Source organism: Corvus brachyrhynchos, unplaced genomic scaffold (genome assembly GCF_000691975.1).
Source record: "Corvus brachyrhynchos isolate BGI_N302 unplaced genomic scaffold, ASM69197v1 scaffold142, whole genome shotgun sequence".
NCBI classification, from domain to species: Eukaryota; Metazoa; Chordata; class Aves; order Passeriformes; family Corvidae; genus Corvus; species Corvus brachyrhynchos.
Window position 1 is genome coordinate 8,995,440 of NW_008237226.1, and position 22,269 is coordinate 9,017,708.

The 22,269-nt window shown below is 34.9% G+C and overlaps 1 protein-coding gene across 9 annotated transcripts in view; it reads right to left on the minus strand.

Annotated features, from left to right (window-relative positions):
• DGKB (diacylglycerol kinase beta) overlaps window positions 1–22,269 on the minus strand; it is a 381,330-nt gene that overhangs the window by 132,220 nt on the left and 226,841 nt on the right. For all 9 annotated transcript variants that reach the window (XM_008629944.2, XM_017729357.1, XM_017729355.1 and 6 more), the window contains one exon: window positions 5,870–5,934. In XM_008629944.2, the coding sequence (XP_008628166.1) occupies window positions 5,870–5,934 (65 nt within the window). The remainder of the gene's footprint in view (window positions 1–5,869; window positions 5,935–22,269) is intronic.

Below are 22,269 nucleotides of genomic sequence, written 5' to 3' on the forward strand. Positions count from 1 at the left end.
AAGGCTTAGTGACCTGCTTTGAGTAACAAAACATCATCTGCAATAAATTTCTTAACCAGCCTGACGCCAGTTGAAGAAAATTAGATTCTATTGACCTTGGGCTGTAGCATATGGATAGACATTTTGTAAATCAACAGTTTGTTACTTCCACAATGCATGCTGGGCCAATCCCTCTGTATGATTCTGCACCATAAACAGTTCTGTCTCCTGGAAATGCAATGATTTTAACCCTTTGACATTAACCCAAATACACTTTACTTGACAATTTCTAAAGAAACTATTTCTTTAAAAACTGGGTATCACTACATATCTTATAAACATATAACTTTCTTAAAAGAAAAAAAAGACAACATTCCCATATCTTGTCAATAGTACGAGTATATATGTTAGTCATTTGTCTTTAAAAGTGCAGAATGGTGATCCTCCCCAATGGAAGTGCCCAATGAATGAGTAGCCCTTACCACTCTAACAGTACAAAATCTGTTCCCAGTTTAGTCCTGCGTTAATGAACTCAATAGCTGCAGACCCCAAGAATACAAACATAAAGTCACTGCTCTGCTTATGGTCTGATACAGCACACTGCTTTCAGAGATGTATTTTGAAATCCCAGGGGATGCCCAGGACTTAAGGATTCCTGCTTAACATAAATTTTATACAGCACACTGCCTCTAGTCCTCATGAGTCTGAACCCAAGGTTCCCCAACCACACCAGCCTCCCAGACAGCTGCTATAGAATAATGTTTAGGAGAGTAAGAAGTCTCTCAAACAGAGGGCCTTAGCCCATTAACACTTTCTAGAAAACATGAAATCTTATATCAGAGAGAGGTGCAGATACTGCAGATGCAAACTACTGTGATTTTGCTCTCTAGACAGCAGATATAGGCTAAACCAGATTTGTGCTCCAACTATCTTCCTTTGTCCCAACTCAAGCACACCTTATGTGCTTCGGGCATTATCTCTAAAGGTGGGCTACTACATGTTTGAAGTCTGACAAAAGAACACGCTAGTTGTTTTTTTATTTCTTTCTCTCTATAAACATTATAACCAAGAGCTAGGCAGAGTAGTAGTCTAACTACAAGACATCTCTTGCCTGTGGGAGAATATTTTGCACTCTATCACAAATATTTTCACCTTGCTTTGCTTCTTCTGATGACTACAGTTGCAGCAATGCTGCCTGAGTTCAGAGGTACTGTTCCCTGCAGCCTTATCCTTTTCTGAAAAGGAACCTGTGGGATCAGTGGGACAGGTAACAGATGTCTGCAATCTGGTCTCTCTGTGAGGCCAGTGTCTTCTTTTTAAGCATTTTCCTATCAGTCAAAACTAGGAAGAGAGGAGAAGTTGAAGGAGAAGCTGAAAGGCCTGCAATTAAAGTTAGGAATTTTGTGTTGATGCTTAGTATCTTCACTGAAAATGTGGGGTTGTGATTCAATCCAAGAGACTCCATCACCCATACTGAAAAACTGGAAGAATAATGAAAATACCAAAACAGTTTTTTTCTTTTCAAAATGAAACATTTTGACTGTTAGATTCGAAGAGGAAATAAGTCAAATTTAAAACAAAGGCAAGCACATATAAGAATAGACCATTTAATTCACCCCATCACAACTAATTTTGCTCTTAAACTGATTTTTTTAACTTTCAGTCACAAAATTTGAACTTATCTTCAGCTCCAGTATTCAAGTGGAATAACTGTGTTCTGGCCTCTTTGCTGTCAGGCAGGACTAGACATCCCTTACAATACAGCTTTTGAATACAGTAACAGGGTATGCATAACAGGATTTTTTTCCTTTTTTTGGATGTTAGCCAAGATATGATGCTATAACACTGTATAGTGCAGTACTCAGGACACACAAAATAACTTGCTAATTTATCTGCCATTTCTCCTACCTTTTCTTACTGTGGCCCTTCCTTATTCTCCTGGAGAACACTTGAACAAGGTAAATCAGTAATTTCTATTACTTAAAAACTTTCTTAGAGATTAAATGCATAGATATCAGCACAAAATAAAAGCATAATTAAACAGGTTGAGAGGGAGTCTCAAAAATATATGGTCAGGAATATGACATAAATCAAACTATTAGGAACTTTTTCTGCTTTAGGTTTTCTTCGTAAAAGATGGAAATAGAGTGATGTTTGGAAACTTCAAAGACAACGTACTTAAGACTGTAAATGGAATTTATAAATTCTACTTTAGTTTACTGAGACTAAGAAATATCTTTTATGCTATAGGATGCCAAAGAGTCAAATTAGTATGCCTAATTGAACTGAATATGGTTTTAGAAAAGCTAACATCAACTTGAATTATTTTTTTGTTGAACATATTCTTTGTTTCCTTGTGTATATTCCAGTCACATAACTCATACATCTGTTATTCCCAGCATCGAGCCTGTGATGTTTACACAGATCTCCCTGTAGGGCATTTTGGACTAACTGAATCATTATTTCAACAGAATGTCCTAGTTTAATGATACTTTCACTTGAAATACTGCCTTTTGCAAGTTTTATCCCCACTGGCACTAACTCAGCCCTTCCACGCTTACATCGGAAAATTTGACCCTACTCTTAAGCAGGAGATGCTGGGAAGGAAACTGATTTCCCAAACACAGGGTTGTGAGCACTTCAGACCTGTAGAGTGGGTAATGTGACAGCTGAGATTTTGGGGTTGACGAACACATTTAAATCTTAATGCAATGTCAATCCTGGTTTCTGATAATGTGTGCTAATGATCAAAAGATATAATTAAAATGGCATATTAATATTCATTATTTTGACAGAGCTCAGGATGCTACTGCTGTGTTCTCACTTCCATTCTCTACTATTTAACCATCACCAGAATTCTTCTCTTCCAGACTTGGGATTAGGAACAAGGAATGCATTTTTTAAAATCACTGGTAGACATTTATGCTGAGCCTTATTTGGAAAACTATATGGGGCCATTCCATATCACAGCTTACAAGTACAACATTTTCAAGATACTAAGGCATGTATAAAGTATTTTTTAATTGAAAATTAAGCTTCTGAACACAGAAGACCCTTTTGACAAAGGAACGTGATTTTAATTTCTTAAGAAACTCAAATAACCAGGTGCTTCATTGCAAAGGAAACAATTGATAATGTGGATTTTTAGTGCATGAATATTTACACATACTTAAATTCTCCAAAGACTTATATGTCCAACTATCTCTAGACAATTTAGAAAGCTACACCTAAATTTATTTCTTTTTATTTTTAATAAGTCAGTAATACTAAGTGTTTATGTCCAAAATCTGTGAACACCGCAGAAATTCAAAATATGTCACAGTTCCCGAGAATTAGTGACCTAGTTCCAAAGAATGCCACAACATTGGCTAACAGTCATTTAAAAAAGCCATTCTAAGTCTTGCAATATTCTCTCACCTTCATTTTGAGAAGATAAACAAGTGCAAGAAGATTTTGCTTCCACACAAGTAGAATGTGTCAGGATGTGTTTTCCTATTAGTATGCTCTATTTACACATGAACCTTGGGATCAGAGTGGCAAGGAATGTCCTCAGGAATTTGAGGATCATTACCAGGATTTAATGTAAAAGATTCTCTAACTCCAAACTTAACTAACTTACTTCACTGAAGCAAATACCTGTGGATTCCAAAAGACCTCTGCACACAATACAAACTTAAAGTTTCTCTTCAGTAAGGAAAATTTTTGTATGTTCATTTTTCAGAGTAGAACCTTAGTGCAATGACCTGCTCTGAATGATAACTGTGAAAGTTAAAATGTTGGAAAATTAGGCAAGAGGAAACTAACATAAAAGCAAAAAAGAATCACTTTTTTTAAATCACAAGAGATATGCCCATATGACAGTGTAGGATTTTCAAATGAGTAATGTAGGGTTTTCAAAGGAGCAGGTGCTGTTAACTACAGAGCCCACTATGAATCAGACTTGAGTTGGACTTGCTGAGCCTAAATAATTTAGATTGCATAGAAAATTCTACATTCTGTTGAATTAACTTTTGGAGCTTAGCAGACAACTAAAGAAGGGGTTTCTTTTCATACATTCCAGGAAAACGCTGCTGCAACATATTATGGACTTATTTCTACACGCAAATAAGTGGTAGCGAAAAGATTTGTGAACTAACATCATCTGGAAAATTCTATTGAACAGAAATAGAAATCCACATTTTTTTCTCACTACACAAAAGAAAACACATTTTAAAATACCAGTTTCTATTATACTTTGCTCGAGTCTTTATACTGTTTTTTAGAAAAGCATAACCTTTCTGAATAATTTTTAAATACCTAGAGAATCATTGCTCTTTTTCAAGTTCTTTCAATATCACAGTACCAAAGTACATAGGGACTGCGACTATATATTTTTGTAATTAATTTCCTAAAGATAATGTTAGAAATATCAGGTTCCTTAAAATATAGATGAATTTCAAGGTGAGTCTGCTAGCAGATGTTATTAATGGCATATGATTTATTGTGACATGAAATCTGATCTGAAACTCATGTTATTAGCCGAGCTTTTTACAAATTATAATTGCCAACTGCTGAAAATATGCAGAAAGACCACTGATAAACTAGCTTCATCTTCAGGGCCTAGAATATCATCGTTTGCTAAAAGTCCAATATCTCTAGACCTGCTGGTAGGGTACAGTACCTAGGGATCCATAGATCAGGCTTGAGTTCAGATCTTATCCTACTATAATTCTTTCAGAATGAGAAGCATCAGAGCTAGGAAAAGGAGGTCACAGAAAACAAATACATATTGTGTGACTTAAAAAGAAATATAAACTTGGGTTCAGAGTATGCCATTGTATAGATGCTAAACAGATTGAGTGTTTCAGAAAAAAAAGCCCCCATTCTGACTATGAGCTATAAAATATATACTTTTAATGTAAAAACAGTAAGCAAGATAATGTTCAAACATATTTGAGCATCATTCTGTACAGCTCTTAGATGAGAACACAAACAGCATATTTTATCATCCTAAAGTCTACAAAGATCTGCATCTACAGAAGACTTTCCAGGTCACCCTCATGGAAAACTTAACAGTCTATGGTTGGGGTCACAGTGAAAAAACATTTCTGTTAGTAATTATTTCTAGACATTCTCTGTTTATCCCAAATAATGTTGTATCTTACTTTTCTCTCCCCATGTGTCTTTAAATGCTAATTAAAGTTTCTGAAATGTTGCTTTTAACCACCACAACTTACTTGCTAAATTACCTAAATAAGAAGAAACAAACATAAACATTGCATTATGAATGTTATCTACTCAACAAACCAGATAATTGAATTTACAGTAAATGTAATACATTTTTAATCTCCAGAAAAGCTTTGCAATAGCACTGAAGATTCAAAAAGCACCACAAGAAACAGATGCAAAGTCTCACTCCTGACTTTTTTTATAGAAACAAAGTTTCTTAATGATAAAAGCAGTTATGTGTAAAATGGCATTCACTTGCCCTTACTAAGAGTACATGTGGAAGAGCCCCCTGTCAATGTACCAGTGTGAGTGTGGGAATGAAACATAAGGATCACCATCTGCAGCTGTCTAAGAAGTGTTCTTCAGTGCCTAATGGCAAAGTGTCAGTTCAGGGATCCTCACAAACACAATGCATAATCTTGTCCATGCAAGTCTTACAAGGCAAACATTTCACCTGTGAGAACAGTTTATTTATAATGCTATTCATTTCAGCTGAAACACCAGCTATGAAAAAGTTACACTACAAGCAGTCTGGAAGCCCATGCTTAATATAAAATGAACCAATTTCCTCTCTTTTATAAGAATCAATATTTTAAAGGATGTGCAAAACTTAACCCCTCACAGACCATATCTTAGTAACATGGAAAAATATTTTAATATGCAGGTATTTTTAGATTCTTACCTACTGTTGAACTTCTCTGGATGTTTTTCTCTCATGATATGGAATCTGTGGGCAATTGAAGCGTCCTAACAGGATGACAAGAAAAAGCAGCATGAATGTATTGTGACAGGAAAATTGCAAAACAGAAGACCGAATCTGTAAAAAATGCATATCATTTGTAAGGTGCTTCGTGAACTGTCATTTTCTACAACAGCAATACTCTTATCACTTAGAAAGCTTACAGGTACATTGTTCCCAGAATGGGATGTATCTGAACTCAATCATTTATTATTCTTGTTGCAGTCTCCATTGCTTCATTTTACAAATCAAACATGATAGTTTTGTGTAGTGAAAATGTCTTCAAATTTTATACCGCAAATAACATCCAGGTATAGTAAAGGTTCACTATAAGACCATTGACACAGTTGTGCCTTGTAGAAATACCAAATAAGCTATTTGAAATCCATTTCTTTAGTAAAAGTGAGTGACCGATTCAGCAAAGTTACTTTATATGCATATTTATATACTTTATATGCAAGTTGATATCTGCATATGACATTCAATAGCTTTCTCTAAAATTGGGTAGAAAATAGGAATAATTGCTAGAAGATTCCCCATTTGCTGTATGTCAGGATGTGAAATCATGTGGGGAAATATTGTTTAATATAAAAAAGAGATTTATTAATTAAATAAATTTATCAATATTTTAAAACGTAGTAAATTATGTTAATAATATAATTGAAAAACATGTATGTGAAATGAAATAGCTGAATGATATAAGTGTGTAACATTTAGAAGAGAATCAACCCATTGTGCTGGTGGGAGTTGTTGAAAATAGAATAGCTGGAACTGATGTGCTAGAATCAGTTCTCAAAGTAGTTTTTGTATCTTCTTTGCAAGTACAAAGAGAATTTTTTCCTCAGTCCAGATCATGTAATATTTATTTCTCATACTAATCATTAAAACTTTACAAACTGGGAATTAATCTTTTATTTTTTATGTATGTATTAAATGAGTTATGAGAGTATGAAATCCACCAACTCTTGAGTCTTGCAGGGGATAGTAAACACAGAGAAATCCATTTGGATCATGTCTTTGTAATTATGTCCTAAAATTCCAGTTATATATAAATATAAGAAGAGTTAGTTCAGTTAGTAAGAAATTTAAATTAATTCCAGTTTCCATGCAAATAGCATTTGAGAAAAACTACAAATAAAACTGTCACTATAACCAACTATCATATATAGATATGAACCTCCCCACCCATTATTTATCAATTTAAAAGATTGTGAAACTATAAAGGCTAAAACTTTGAAAGAAATATTAAATTCAGTATAAGCCTATGTCTAGCAACATTTTAAATTATTTTCAAACAATGAGAATTAGAATTTGCAGGCAAAAAAACCCCAAATAAAATAATTAAATAATTTATTAATGATTCCAAACATGACTAAAACTTTTGTTCAAAATAATTTTTATTTAAACCAATCAATGTTAATCTGAATTAAAAATTAGCAAGCATTTAATGCAATTATAAAGATACCCACTAATATAAACCATGCATGCAACACTTTGTGTTTTAAAAAGGTTTTTATTTACTAGAACTTAAGCAGGGCATGCACCAGAGAACTGACTGGTCCAACCTTCAAGGTTTGGTTTACTAACTCATGTGTGCTTTGAAAAGATAAATGTATGAACTTTAATACCATTAAAGTCAAAGGTAAAATTGTTCAGATAGATTGATAACATATAAATAAAATTATACAATTATGAATAAAGAGCAATACATAATTCATTAAATATCACACATACTATCTACATAAGGATGTCACACAGTATAAAATTTTTAGGCAAAACTTGTGATCACTGATCAAATGAAATCAGTTAGTAGCAACATTAAATGTGCTGACTCCATCAAGGTACTCAATTTTTTTTATGATCTTGTTATGTAGTTTTGAAAGATGTACATAGTTTGCTGCTTTAGGCACATCACATAATTATTCACGTATTTTTCTATTATATTTAAGGATAGAATTGTCATTCAACATTTCACTGTTCTGCAAGGAAATGACAGCAAAATTCCCAAGTGAATAGTGTTAGTAAAAAAATGCCTTATTGTTCTGTTCTGTCATCCAAACTGTCATCTGAAACTTTCAGTGCTGTATTCTCAAACTGCACTCACTGTTAATTTAAATTTATTTTTATGTGCAATTTTATAAGGCAAATATCCACAAGTATCCAGGTGATCCCACAGTTCTTGGAGATGGATGAAATAAAGCTGACAGTAAACCCTGAGACATCACACTCCTAAACAAAGCCTGCCAGCTGAACTAAAAAAAATAACTCTGTTAACTTTGGAAAGACCCATCATTCATACTTTATCCCGCATTAGATATGCCGGCATTAGAAAAGTATATTTGTTAGCCAGTTTCATATGAAAAAGAAATGAAAGGACTATTGCTGTAGTTAACTGTTCATTTTCTACACACTGAAGCATAAGACAGACCCAAGACAAAATGAATAAAGGAGTAGTAGCATTTTTGACAGAAACTGGAAACACTAATCAAGGACTAACTGTCTAATGAATTAAATGAAAAGGCTAATGTGCTTACTCATGCATAACAAATGCAAGGCACAAACAAGCTAGGGATCAATGCCCACTGCAGATGGCAAACAGGCAGTTGTTTCCATGCAAGGTTGATTTGATCAAAATTTTCCCCTCCCTGAACACTTTCTGACTCCAAAATGAATCAACTAACTTAATGAGCAGAGAGGTAAAAAAAGTAATACACACAGCTAATTTTGACAGGCACAACACAAGACAGGCACACATCAGGCCAATTTCACTAGAAAAAAATGCTGAAGAGCTACTTTTATTGATGGAAACTGTAAACCAGAAGAGTAACTACACACAGATAAGCTCAAAAGTAGGGGAGCTGCTAAGGCTTCCTTCAGCTGATATTGTCCAACTATCCTTTATAACCTTTAATCAAATCCAAAGTAGAGTCCATAGATTCCCTAGCACAGGGACCTCTTCCCAAACATAACTCCATGCTGTAAGAAAATCTGAAACCAGCCCATGCTGGCTGTGCATTAACAAAACAATCCACTGCTTTAGGAGGAAAAAAAGGTAAGAGAGAAAAAAATAAAACCAAAACCAACCAACCAAACAAAAAATTCACCCAAGAAACTACGTTGAGTTTTCTGGTTTTCAGATGTCTACTCTTTTACTTGTTAAGACAGTAGCATATAAACTGGTATAAGTAAATTAAAATCAATGGGAAGAATTGAAAGTAATTGTAACTTGAGATTGAGTAGGAGTACTGTCTCTTAAGAGCTGCTGGAATTACCAGATGCCGTCCCTGAATCCTGAGGAACAACCATTAGAAGTTTCCTGGGTGAGGAGAGCAGAGAGTCCTTCTTCGTGAGTTTTTTGGCTACATTTGAAACAGGATTAATTCCAGCAGACTTCATTCAGCCATTTCTAATAGAGGCATCTAGCTGAACCTGTTTAGACATAAAATTGTTGCTGGACCAATGGAGAATTTCTTCCTTTTTTGTGTCAAAAGCTGTATTAAAATCACTTAATTAACGATACAGAAACAGAGCAATATTCACGTGTATGGTAAATCAAATACAGTTTGCAAAATATGATGACCTTTCCTGGTACCTGATATTGTGAATGGCCAGGAAAATATGAGAAATAATTTTTGCATTTTACTATAAAACTGTTGTGAAAAAGAAGATCCAGGATTCAGTAAAGCAAACTCACATGCGTCATGATATTACCTAGCAAAGTGAACAGGATTTTTAAAGAAAGATTATTTGACAGTCAAATACTGGTCCATAATTAATATAATCTCTGGAAATTAATTATTAATTTTTATTAGTAAACTGATTTGCATTCTGGCATGAAATAAAATATTCCAGCATTACTATATCTGAACCTGAATATTGTCCAGTTTTACAAGTAACACACCATAAGTACATACCTAAACATACCCAAAATTCTTGAAATTTTTATTATTAATAATAATAATCTGAGGAGAAACAATGCTGTCAAGCCTGTTACAAGATGAAAGGAGGAGGAAAGTTTTATGGCATCACTCTACTATGAAACTATCATCTTTCCCTTCATCCACATTTCAGCCACAGAACCCATTTTATACCTATACTTGTAATACATTTCACCAAACCATCCAAGAATTGAGATTTTTTCCAGGAGCAGTTTTGCATCAGAATCAATGTTGGGCACAAAGTAATGCTGAATACAGAGCATCTACAGCAGAACTAAGCAGTCAATTAGGCAATTTTGTGTTTCTAAGAACATTATATGAATGCTTGAGTTGTATGGTACTATTCTAAAATTCTGCATTTCTTTTTTAAGATATACAATATTTTTAGTCATTTACATGTCATGACAACAGCCTACATGATATTTTTTCTTAACTAAATTCATACTACCAATCTAATCTGAAAGAAATGACCACACCATGTGTTCTTCTGTATGCCTTTCTTTTTTAGATGGTTTCCACTCACTACTGTAGCATTTAGAAACAAGAGATGAAAGAATGGGTATTTGAAGAACAGAAAATGCAGTTTATCCCAGTTTAAATTCTACAAAATTGTACACACTCTTAAAAAATGTACCTTTACATCACACAAGTATTCAACCAGGACATATATGTGATGAACATGCAGACATACACAGATATATGCACCCTTACATTTGAACCTGTTCAGGCTCTGAAGCAGCTGGACTAGCCTTAGACCTCAAGACTCAGGTTTGTTTTAAATCCTGACAGTGAAGATAAGATAGAGAACAGACAGAGCATATCTGAATCTACTCCTAGGAAATGGAAAAAATATTTTAATTGAACTAGGACATTTCTCAAAGTGACCTGCCAAGAAGAAAAGAAGCTTAAGTTGCTACACCTCTTTAATACCTTATGATTGACTTACACACATATATATTCATCTTTTTAATGGGTATTAGCATTACCGGAAAGCAATCTGAAGCAGTCTGTTCAGAGGAGTAACCTTATACATTGTGAATAACCTTATAGAAAGATTAATGCATTTAATACATGTCTATCTATAAGTTTGCTGTGATTAAAATTTCCATTAAATAATAACTTTTATGCTGGTGAACAAACAAATAACCAGTGTGCATCTTCTTTGGATACAAATGGTCTGATTATTTTTTTTTCCTAAGATGCTTCTTTAATTAAGGCTTAATGGATCGACAAGGCTAGGAAGCTTAAGGGATAATTCAGCAACCTGTAATCTTTGGATCAGAATGCAAATCTAACCTGAACAACCAGTTTGCTCACATCAGTTATTAATGTGGTATAGTACAGATGTACAAAAAATACCATTGAAAACAGATGAAGAAAGTTTGCTGTGGTGGCTTAAAATTAATTTCTAGATAATTATTTTCTAGAAATTATTTTCTAGATAAACAAACATACAATTATGCGTTCTACTTTCTGTGCATATATATAAAATACAAAAAAACCAGTACAACCTTCATTTTAGTATTTCCCACCCCATAATAACAATCTCAGATAAACAAATCATATTGAACCACTGAATGATCAAGTATAGAAAAAGGCAGTCAAGAAGCTTCAGGTTCTGCCTTGTTTGAATCAAGCTGTCAGTTCACATTTCACTCCCGGGTTTTTGATTAAATTACATTAATTAACCTGAGAGGGAAAGGGATTTAAAAAAAAAAAAATTCATTAATGCATTAGTTTTTGGTGAAACATTAGTTACTATAATTGTATTAGTTTCTGCTGATATTCTGAGCCATTTTAGGTATAGATGAGAAAGATGGTAGTTTGAAAGCATCAGAGCAAGAAGAGATTACAAGCACTCCTTAAAAAAGCTTTACTAGAAGACACTGATAATTCACTTTCTTAAGAAAAAAAATCTGAGAACAAAAATCTGAGAAACTTGCATTCCTGGCTTTTAAAGAAGAACACAGAAACTGTGAAGATAATGCTATTTATCTGTGATATTCTCTGATGGTCAAGTTTAAATACATTTCAGCAGTATGTGTATTGCTAAGTCAAGTGACAGTTCATACTTTAAATACTCATTTAAATAGGCAATATCTCAAAACCCAGGATGAAACATCAGTAACACAGTATTTATAAGTGATGGACAAAGACCAGAGGATAGTAAATCTGGAAATTGTAACAAAAAATCTGAAACAGACCTTCAAAGGTAAGCATATTTCATCTCCCTTTTTATTTGAAGTTAGAATTCTGTTGAGTTTCTGACACTTTATTCATTCTACACAGACACAAAATGGAATCCATTTTGCAGGAAAAGACAAAATATTTGTGCAAAAAAACCTCAGCCCCTCCAATGTTCTGCCTGTGTATAACTCTGTAAATTGTGGGCACATACAGCAATTGATTCCTTGGTATTTACTATCGATCAATTTACACAGGGTGACCCCACACATTGCATCTGTGTAGGGACCAGACCTGTAAGATAAGCCTTTGTACCAGTATCTCAAGGACTTTCTTTGAGGAGCTATTTTGGGTTTTAGAAACTGATACTACATTCCTATGCATCTATATTTTCAAGTCATTAATCAAGTGCAAGACTGGAGGTAAGACAGGCTGCTATCAGACCATATGTGTCATGTGCCACACGACTCAATGCAATGCAGAGGACATGTGCCCTGTAAGATGATCTCTGCTGAGTATACACTGCACTACATCTTCCCTTCTTTATATTTGGTCACCCTAAATTTACTGTAACTAGAGAAGGGTTCTTCTAGGTCCATGCTAAGTGTTTATGCGGTCACTAAAAAGAGAAGGAGAAAAGTGATCACATGGCAATTAGCCAACATAGCCATATAGACAGTGTATTAAATATCTTGTATATTAAAAAGATCTCTGTGGTAAACCTGTAGTAGCACTTCTGATAACTGCTGATCAAGAACTATGTTGAAATAGTCCCAAATTATCCTGCAAAATGAGTTTGAGCAGAACACAATCAAGGACATAGCTTAGGCTGAAAGTCAATATAAGCAACACAATGCAATTCAATTGGTTGTTGCTTTATATGTTCTTCAGAAACACAGAAATAGCTCACAGGTGTCTTCAATAAAAAGCATAGAAACTAAGCTTACATTAAAAGCTTGTCTAGCATGAAACGAGTGCCTAGACTTTCATGCCCAGCACTTTTGCAGTTCTTAGGAGAGAAAAGTGAGTTATTTGCTCAACTACTAAACTTTTTTTTGGTGAAATACGAATTAGTGTCATCACATTAAAACTTAGAGAAAAAAACAAATTTGGGATAAGGAATAACTGCTTGTGTAGTGTCTTGACGATACTCAAATAAGATTTTTCAAAAACTCGCATAATAAAAAAACCCAAAACACCCCCCCAAAACCCCCAAACATAAATCCCTTTGAGTATTTTTATTTTGAACGCTGATTAAGTTTGCATTAGAGCAGTATTCTTGAGGGCTGAATGCAGGCCCTTAATTTATGTGCCTAAACTGTCAGGGTGATCTCCCTATCCTCCCAGTATGCTCAAGAGTTAAAAGAAAGCTCTTTGGAAGGATTCTCCCAAAAGGCATGTTGACATGTTTCTGCTCTGAATTGTTATTTCAAGGTCTTTTGTTATTAATCATACAAGAAACTGAGCACACCTAGCTTCTTAAGTTTATGAAGGTATGCCTGACATGCCACAGTTTGAGCAGTCCTCTGAAATCCTCGGTGGGGTTCAAGCCAAATCTTGTATCACCACCCATTTTATACACTCATTTGTTTGATAGGGATCAAATACTAAATGTTCACCTGACTTCTCCGTAGCAACTTCCCATAACTTGTTACTCAAAGCCTTGGCAACAGGGTCTTATAAATTTAATACATATTTATGCTATTCATTTGTTTCCATAGCAGATATTTATTTTATAACAAATATGCAAGCCACTAAAACATCTCTCATTGATTTATACTCTGAAAGAATATTTTTCTCTTAATTGAAAAAGGTCACTGTTTTCCTCATTCATTATGTTTTTGATTTGAAATTTAAATTTTTGCATTACAATATTATTTATTGTCTTTCCTATTGGACAAACAAATATTAATTTATAAAAAAAACCCTAACATACTCATAAAGTAGGGCTAGATGTTGGATTATTTATCTACAGATGTTCACTCTCTCTCTCCGCTGATTTACGACAAACTTTTCAAGATCCTCTCCCTTACATCTTTCACATAGCCTGTTTGTTCTGTCTCATAGGTCTTCTCATAGAAGCAACTTCCTTAACTTTTGTTCAATATCTGCAATTTTTTCTTGTGCAGCATCAATCAAAATATTTTCTGAATCCTTCTCCTTTATTTTCTTGCTAAGGTGTATAAGGTTTCTAATTCCCACCTTTGTGGAGGTTCCTTCAAGCTTGCTCCCTTCTTTCTCCTCTACCAACACAGGCCACCTCCTTGTACCAGTAAGCACCTGAGATTCAGTTCAGACCCTAAGGGTCTGTCAAAGTGTGAGGTAGCTGTGGGAAGGCAAGAATAGCAAAAATGGCAGAAGACTGAGACAAACTGAGACAAACCTATTTAACAGTAAGTCTGAAAATAACTGTCCAACTAAGAAGCCTCCAAGAATGAGCTAGATTCACATGAGTTAGTCATGCCAAGTTTATTCCCACCACAGTGGTTCTGAGTGTCTGAAAAGGTACTGCAGAAGTAAAATTAAATTAAACTGTTCATAACAATATTAGATGGAAGAGATTACACCCCAGCAGATCATCTTGATCACTTACTGGTTTTACTGCTACTGTTAATCAAATTTGTAACTTAAAAGGTGAACTCATACTTGTTTTCATACGCAGTGTAAGTGATCAAATTTCTTTCTGGAGTGCAAAACCTAATCACATGCTACATGTAAATGACCAATATTTTCATGAAAAGCAAGGGGTTAATATTCTCTGAAATATGTCTGCTAACCCAATAACTTAATACAATTAGTTCATATGAACAGTGTTTGGTATCATTCCTCTCAAGTTAAATAAAGCCCAGGCTTTGCAGTAACAGCTACCTGAAATGTGAAATAGACTAAAAAATGGAACTTGATGCCATCTTACTGAGCTTTTAGGGACTGAAATAGATATTCTCTCTGAATAATAGGGAGCTGCATTAAAAAACAACTTAAACATGCTATGGTTTAGAGAATGAAAAGCCTTTTCTGGACTTAATATTTGGATATATGGAAAAGCGTTAAAATATGTCCAAATATAAACATGTGTTTATGGAAGATGAATTCAAATTTTACAAAATTAATTCACATATATTTTCTTTCCAAAACAAATCAAGCTTTTTCTATAGCTGCTTTGAATAAGTCATTTAGATATGCAAAACATTTTACAGTGATGAACCTCCCAGAGAATGACATACAAAGGTTATGCAGTAACTATTTTTGTAGACTTTGGACATTGAAAGGCTTAGAGGTTAAATATATCTATTTACTACACAGAGAGGTTCGACTATGTGCTATAAAGGGAATAAGTCACAGGTTATTATCAGAATATTGATACTTAGGGACAACAAAAACCTTGTTCTTTATTGTACTAAAGGCACTAATAATTGAGAAATGTAAAGTTTTTTTAAACAAAATCAACATAGAGTTAAAAATGGTTTCCACTGAAAAGGGAAAAACACCTAGCAACTTTAGAAACTACCAGTTCTGTATTTCACTCTTGGTTTATGTTAGACTGTTTCAGTATTAAGCAATCTCACAGCAAAATAAAAAATACTGTTCTTGATGCAGTCAGAAACCCAGGAAACTGCACTAAAGCACTTTGTTATGATCTAACATACACAGAATTTTGAACCTAAGAAATAAAAATGTCCAAATTGCTTTCAAAGTGCTGAATTAATCCTTCATAGAGGGCCAAAGAAATGTTTTTTCTGCCTTTTCACATCCCAAGGATCCAAATTTGCAGAAGACTAGTGGAAAAGTCTAGAGTAGTGTAGTGAAACTGAGAAATTCCTTAAATTTTCTAGCAAAAAATTCCCTCTCCCAAGAGTGCACTTGCATAATGCTTTTTGCCTAACCATCTGGACAGACTCAGTGCGTCATGGTTGTTTAGCAACTTAGGGTTTTCATGGTAGCTTTGAATATATTATACCAGTATCCTATTCTCAGCTTCAAATTGTTTGGGAGGATTCTATATCTGCATAAAAACTCTTTGCATAAGACCCATTTACTCAGGATTTACAACACATATGAGGTTTTCTAGAAGGCTAAGTTGTTTACACTAAATACTAGGGTACAATTCCCCAAATTAGTGATCTGCTTTACGAAGTTACTCCCCAAATGATCAAACTAAGGGTGCAGACAGCTGCAGTGCAGAGGCAGGATGAGCAGAGTGAGTTCAGGAGACAACTAAAGCATACAAAGTTAGGTCCACAAATCTTCACTGCAAACAACATGAATGGGGAAGTTTCTCTGAACTCTAGACCAGACAGTTATGCTATAAATATATTTTACAGATGGAGAACCCCATCATTTTTGACAATAAAGCAATCTGCTTCATGAGAAAGAAGTTTTAAAAAAAAAAATCTTTGGTCTCAATGGAAGCATAGTCAAATCACCTTTCAATTTTTTACCTTAAAAAACAACAGTGCAGGAGGCTGAAAGCTGCTCCTAGATTTTTATAAATTTGCAAATCAAAGAGCACCTGTTTGTAAAGTGCTGCTTTGCTCAACTACTTAAATAATGTAATCAATACTAAATGACAAGCCAGAATTCCCAAATTTGCTGCACAGTAAGCAGACACTTGTCTTGCTGATGTTTGTAATAAGTAATCCTTATAATGTTAGCCAAGACAAATGTTGTTAATATTAACTTTTCCTCAAGCATAAATATCACATCCATACGACATCAGATACTATCTCAGAGTAAGATTACCTTAATGTTTGCAACTATTTTGTATAATACCAGCATTAATAAGGGTGATGTAAATCAGTTAAACCCTACTTTTACTACTGGGCTTTTTTTTTTTTTTTGCTAATGAAAAATCAAAACCTATAAAAACATATGCAATTTAAAGATCAGTGCAAACAAAATGTTTCCAAACATTTGCAAAAGCCTGGAACCAGAATTAATCTTTCATTCAGTTTCAATTACGTACATTGTATTCAAAGCTATTTCCTAGCCAGAAGAATATACTGTTGAGAGACTGTTTGAAGGACAATGGATGTAACACACATTTAGGAATCACAATCACAGAATATTCTGAATTGGAAGGGACCCACAAGGAACATCAAGTCCAGCTCTTAAGTGAATGACCCATACAGGAATCGAACCAACAACCTTGGCATTATTAGCACCATGCTCCAAGCAACTGAGCTAATCCCAGTTTCTTTCTGATAAAATGAAAATTGCCCTTCAAACTGCCATTACGTTCCAAATAAATTAATCTATGTCAACACTCCTCAAAGAGGCATTTCATAATGGCCTTCATGTACACATTATCTGTGACAACAATTTTGTTTCTGGAATAATAAGCATTTTTTTCTTTAGATTTCTTTTAGTAAAAATACTTACACTGTTCAAAATTATTAAAGTATCATCTACATCAATTTCAGTGTTATAGCACAAATTGTAAGTTATGCTTTCAGAATTATGGGTGGAATTTTTAAGTGGCTTCCATTTTTATAGTCTTTTGAAAGGACAAAGAAATCTATAAAAAAACCAAGATTACAATTTCAGCATTTAAAATCTACACAAAATAATTCAAACAAATGTTATGACATTTAAGATAATGAAACCCTTCATTTATGCCAATGTGTCCTACTTCGCATGTAAGGAGTCAGAACAGATGTCCAAATATTGTAATGCCAGAGAAAAGTTAGGGCCTATCTCGATTAATACTCTCAGAGCAGTCCGTAGTGTCTCTTTAAAACTGGCATGAGTTACTTCAAAATATCTATTCAAAATCCATTCTAGGAAACAGAGCTAGACAAAGTGTTCCCAAGACAAAAGGATAACAATAAAGCTCTGTATAAGCCTTTTAGCAATGTAAGCTACATATTATCGACAGACCATTCATTGCAATCAACAAATGATTAATTGCAAATTTGTTGCTAAATTGACCACGAAAAAGACAAGCTTCAGGGTACTGTTAAAGAGGAAAAACTTATGTTAAAAATGATTGGAGACTTTTTGTAGTGAATTAATTCTAATCAATACTCTTGTTGACTGCACAGTGGAATAATGACTTCCTTAAATAGCGTATGTACCCATTATTGTAGACATTCAAATTAATATTTAACCTAATGCCTTCTTTTTTCTCCTTTTGAAACAGCATTTTTCTAATTTCAACTTTAAGAACAACAGTCTACTATAAACAATTTTTTTGCAATGTCTAATATCAATCATCTTGGGAGGGACAATATACAGGCAAAAAAAATTTAGAATACTAATGTAATTATGTTTATTTAGAGTATTTACATGAAGAAGTTCTTTTTAGATACAATTGGCATGGATGAAACAATAGGGTGCCTTTAAGCATATCTGCTTTACAAACTCCTGAACAGCTATGCAATGATTTTGTTTGGAGCAAAAGTACGATTTCAGAGTTTTGTGGCTGTGCCCTTTTGTGGATGCAGTCATAACTAAAACTTAACCTTCTAATGATAAAGATAATTTCATTCCTGTGATGGCCAATGTACTAGCACAAAACAGATATGAGTCAGTGGTGGGGGGGTATTTTTGTCATACCAATGGTTTCTTGAAAATTGCTTTTCTTCTTGCATTTGACCAAAAGTCTGGTTCTCAAACTCTTGTTCAAGACAACAAATTTCCATTAATTTACAAACACTGCTATTGACAAAGTAATAATTTAATTATGTAAATATATTCACAGCTAACGCCCAAGTTACAGTTTTGAAAACGAATGGACTGAGTCATATGTTTAAATGTATCTCATTAATAAAAAATTTTCAGAAATCAAGTTTCTTATAAATGTGGCTTAGGTTGAACTGCACAGCTGAACTATTATATTCTTTTATATTTTTTAGGTGTTGGTGGGGTTGTTTTGTTTTTTGGGTTTTTTTTGTTTGGGGTTTTGGTTGGTTGGTCGGGTTGTTTTTGTATGATGGGAGAAGACTTCTTTTTCAGGCACTGGAAACCTTCTATTCCTCAACTACTCCTGTAGTGTATATTAAACAAAAAAATCCAAACAAACAAACAAAACATCTATATCTATATATTTATATCGTTCTATCTCAAGGAAAAAAATTTATAAATAATGAAATTTCTCTGACTCCAAAGCAAACTACAACCTTACCTAAAAAGCACAAACATACTATCCAAGGATAGAGTTCAGAGCTGAAAGTGAAGCGATTGACAAACTGACACCAGTTTTTAAATATCTATGCAGGCCTCATTAAATTTTCTGCTTTAAAGATCTCTGAAATACTGTTTTCTTTGAGGCACTTAAATGACATAAAGAATCCACAATACCTAGCTTTCAATCTTAGACATAAAGTAGAACCCAAACCCCAAGTCTATACCCAAACCTCTATATTATCAGTTACTACTTGACTCAAAATCCCATATTTTATGATTCAATTATATCTGGCCATACCCCTATGTCCTCTTTACTGGAGCATTCAGGAAAGTTCCTCCACTCACTCAGCAGCCAGAGACCTGCAAGGAGGTACTTACATCTATTCTTTAAGAGAGGTTAGCAGAGCTTATACAGTAATTCCACCTAGTCCAGTGTCCTGTTTTCTGTTGGGGTTAAAAGTGGCTTCTTAATGCAAAATTTAGAAAGGTAAGCGCAAAGTGGTAATTACTCATTATACTCTCTCAGACCCCCCCAGATTTCTTTCTGCTAAAAAAACTGGGCTGATGGAAAACTCCTGAATTCCAACAAAAGCAAATGCAAAGACTTGCATCTGGGTGGAATAAGGCTACCATACAAGCTGGTGATGAGCGTCAAGTAGATCTGCAGAAAAGGATACACTGGTCCTTGTGGACTATAATACGAACATGAGTTACCAGTGTGCCCTTACAGCAAAGAAAGCAAATAGCATCCTGTGCTCCATCAGAAGAGTGTATCCACCATCCATGCACATGGCAGTGACCCTCCCTCTCTGTTCATCTTTGGAGCACTATTTGGTCTTGGGCTTCCCAATACTGGAAAGACATGGACAGACCATGTCTGCAAGTATCTGAAGGGAAGATGTCAAGATGATGGATCCAGGCTCTTCCTGGTGATGCCAAGCAATACGACAAGAGGCAAGGAGCAGAAACTGATGCACAAGAAGTTCCACCTGAATATGACAAAAAACTTCTTTACTGTGAGGGTGACCTTGCACTGGAACAGAGAGGCCAGGGAGGGTATGAAGTCTCCCTCACTGGAGATATTGAAAGCTGTCTGGACACAATCTTGTGCCATGTGCTCTGGGTCGGACCCAGATGACCCACTGTTGTCCCTTCCAACCCGACCAATTCTGTGATTCTGTGACACTGAAATATATTCAACAGAGGGATAGCAGGCTGCTCAGGGGCTGAAGCACATACCACTTGAGCAGTATCTGAGGCAACTTGTTCAGCCTCACAAAAAGCTGGTGACAAGAGACTTTACTGCTGTCTACACCTACCTGATGCAGAAAAGACAGATGGACTCTTGTAAGAGGTGCACAGGATAGGATGAAAGGCAACAAGAGACAAGTTAAACACTGCCCAGACAGGTTGTGGGATCTCCATTCTTGGAGGTGTTCAAGCTTCAATTAGAGAAGTCTCTAAGGAAAGTGATCTGATCAGACTTGCTACAAGCAGGACATTCATCTAGAGGATCTCCAGAGGATCCTTCTAAACTGAAATATTCTTTGAGAGCCAGAGATCTCTGCTGAGTAGTTCTTACCAAATGTCCCTCCCATGAATTTCATGGTCTCTTGATCAAATGAACTGCAAGCATCTTTGGAGTTCTGCAGTTGATTTACAAGTGGTATAGAGAAATACTTTGTTTTGTTTGCCTTGAAACTGCAATCTAGTAACTTCATTTGGTGCCTGTCCGTTTTTGTATTGGAAGAAACAGTAAACATAACTTGACCACCAACCCTCTCCTTCTAATTTATGATTACATAAACTACATCACCTGTTTTCTATACCAATGGATTTTAGCCTACATAATTGTTCTGATGGAAGCAGGCAAGGAACAGAGCAGACTGATATGGGGACTAACAATGTAATTAATTAATACAGAAAAGCCCATTTTGCATGGATTATTTTCACAGTACATGGAAAAAGAAATTTAATATGAAGTAGGAATAACATTCCTTGACTAACAAGATGAGTCTTTACCCATTCTAGTTTCACAGGAATATTTCCCTAAGTTTCAAGCATATAATTATATGCATTTCCTCTTCGCTTGCTTGAATATAACAGATTCATTAATAAAAGTTTGCTTTAGACACAAGCTTAGGAAAATAGTTCCTGGGACCATTTAGAATAGGATAGAATTAAACAGTTGGAAGGCACCTGCAATTTGGAAGTCTCCTAGTCCAACTGCCTGAACCCTTCAGGGCTGACCAAAAGTTAAAGTATATTATTATGGGCCTTGTCCAAATTCCTCTTAAACACTGACAAGCATAGGGATTCAACCATCTCTCTCTCTAGGAAGCCTGTTCCAGGGTTTGACTGCTCTTTCCTTAAACAAACGTTTCCTCATGTTCGGTTTAAAACTCCCGTGACTCAGCTTTTTACCACTTCCATGCATCCTATCATGGGATATAATGGAGAAGAGATCAGCACCTCTCTCTCCACTTCCCCTCCATCAAGAAGCAACAGAGAGGAATGAAGTCACTCCTTGATGTCTTTTTTGCAAACCTAGACAAAGGCAGTATCCTTACCTGATCTTCACAGGCCATGCCTTCCAGCTCTTGCACCAGCTTTGCTGCCGTACTCTGGATGCATGCAAGTACCCAAACATTCTTCTTAAATCGTGGGGCCCAAAACTGCACACACTACTCAAGTGAATCTGCACCTACCTAAAAGCAGCTCTGTAGTTTCATAGGTTCTCCTTCATTCCCTTCTTGTAGATTACAATGTGCTTCTCTTGTATTGGCTTTTTTTTTTCTTTTTTTCTAGCAGAAGACTGCAGTGTGCTGTATGTATAAGCCAGTGTTAAGGCTTTTGTACCATTCTACACTTTAAAAATATCCACAGCCAGCAATAAAACCATTCCTCAGCAATATTGTCTCTAGCAGTTAAATACTATGAATTACAACAGTTTTTGGGTGTTTTTCACAAACCTGTATTGTCAAAGAGCAGCAGACTTTTTTGACTGCTAACAATAAGAGAAGCTAATAATGTGTTCTCAAAACATTAATACAGAAGACAACAAAATGTTGCTTTCTTAACTAAGAAATGAGGAAT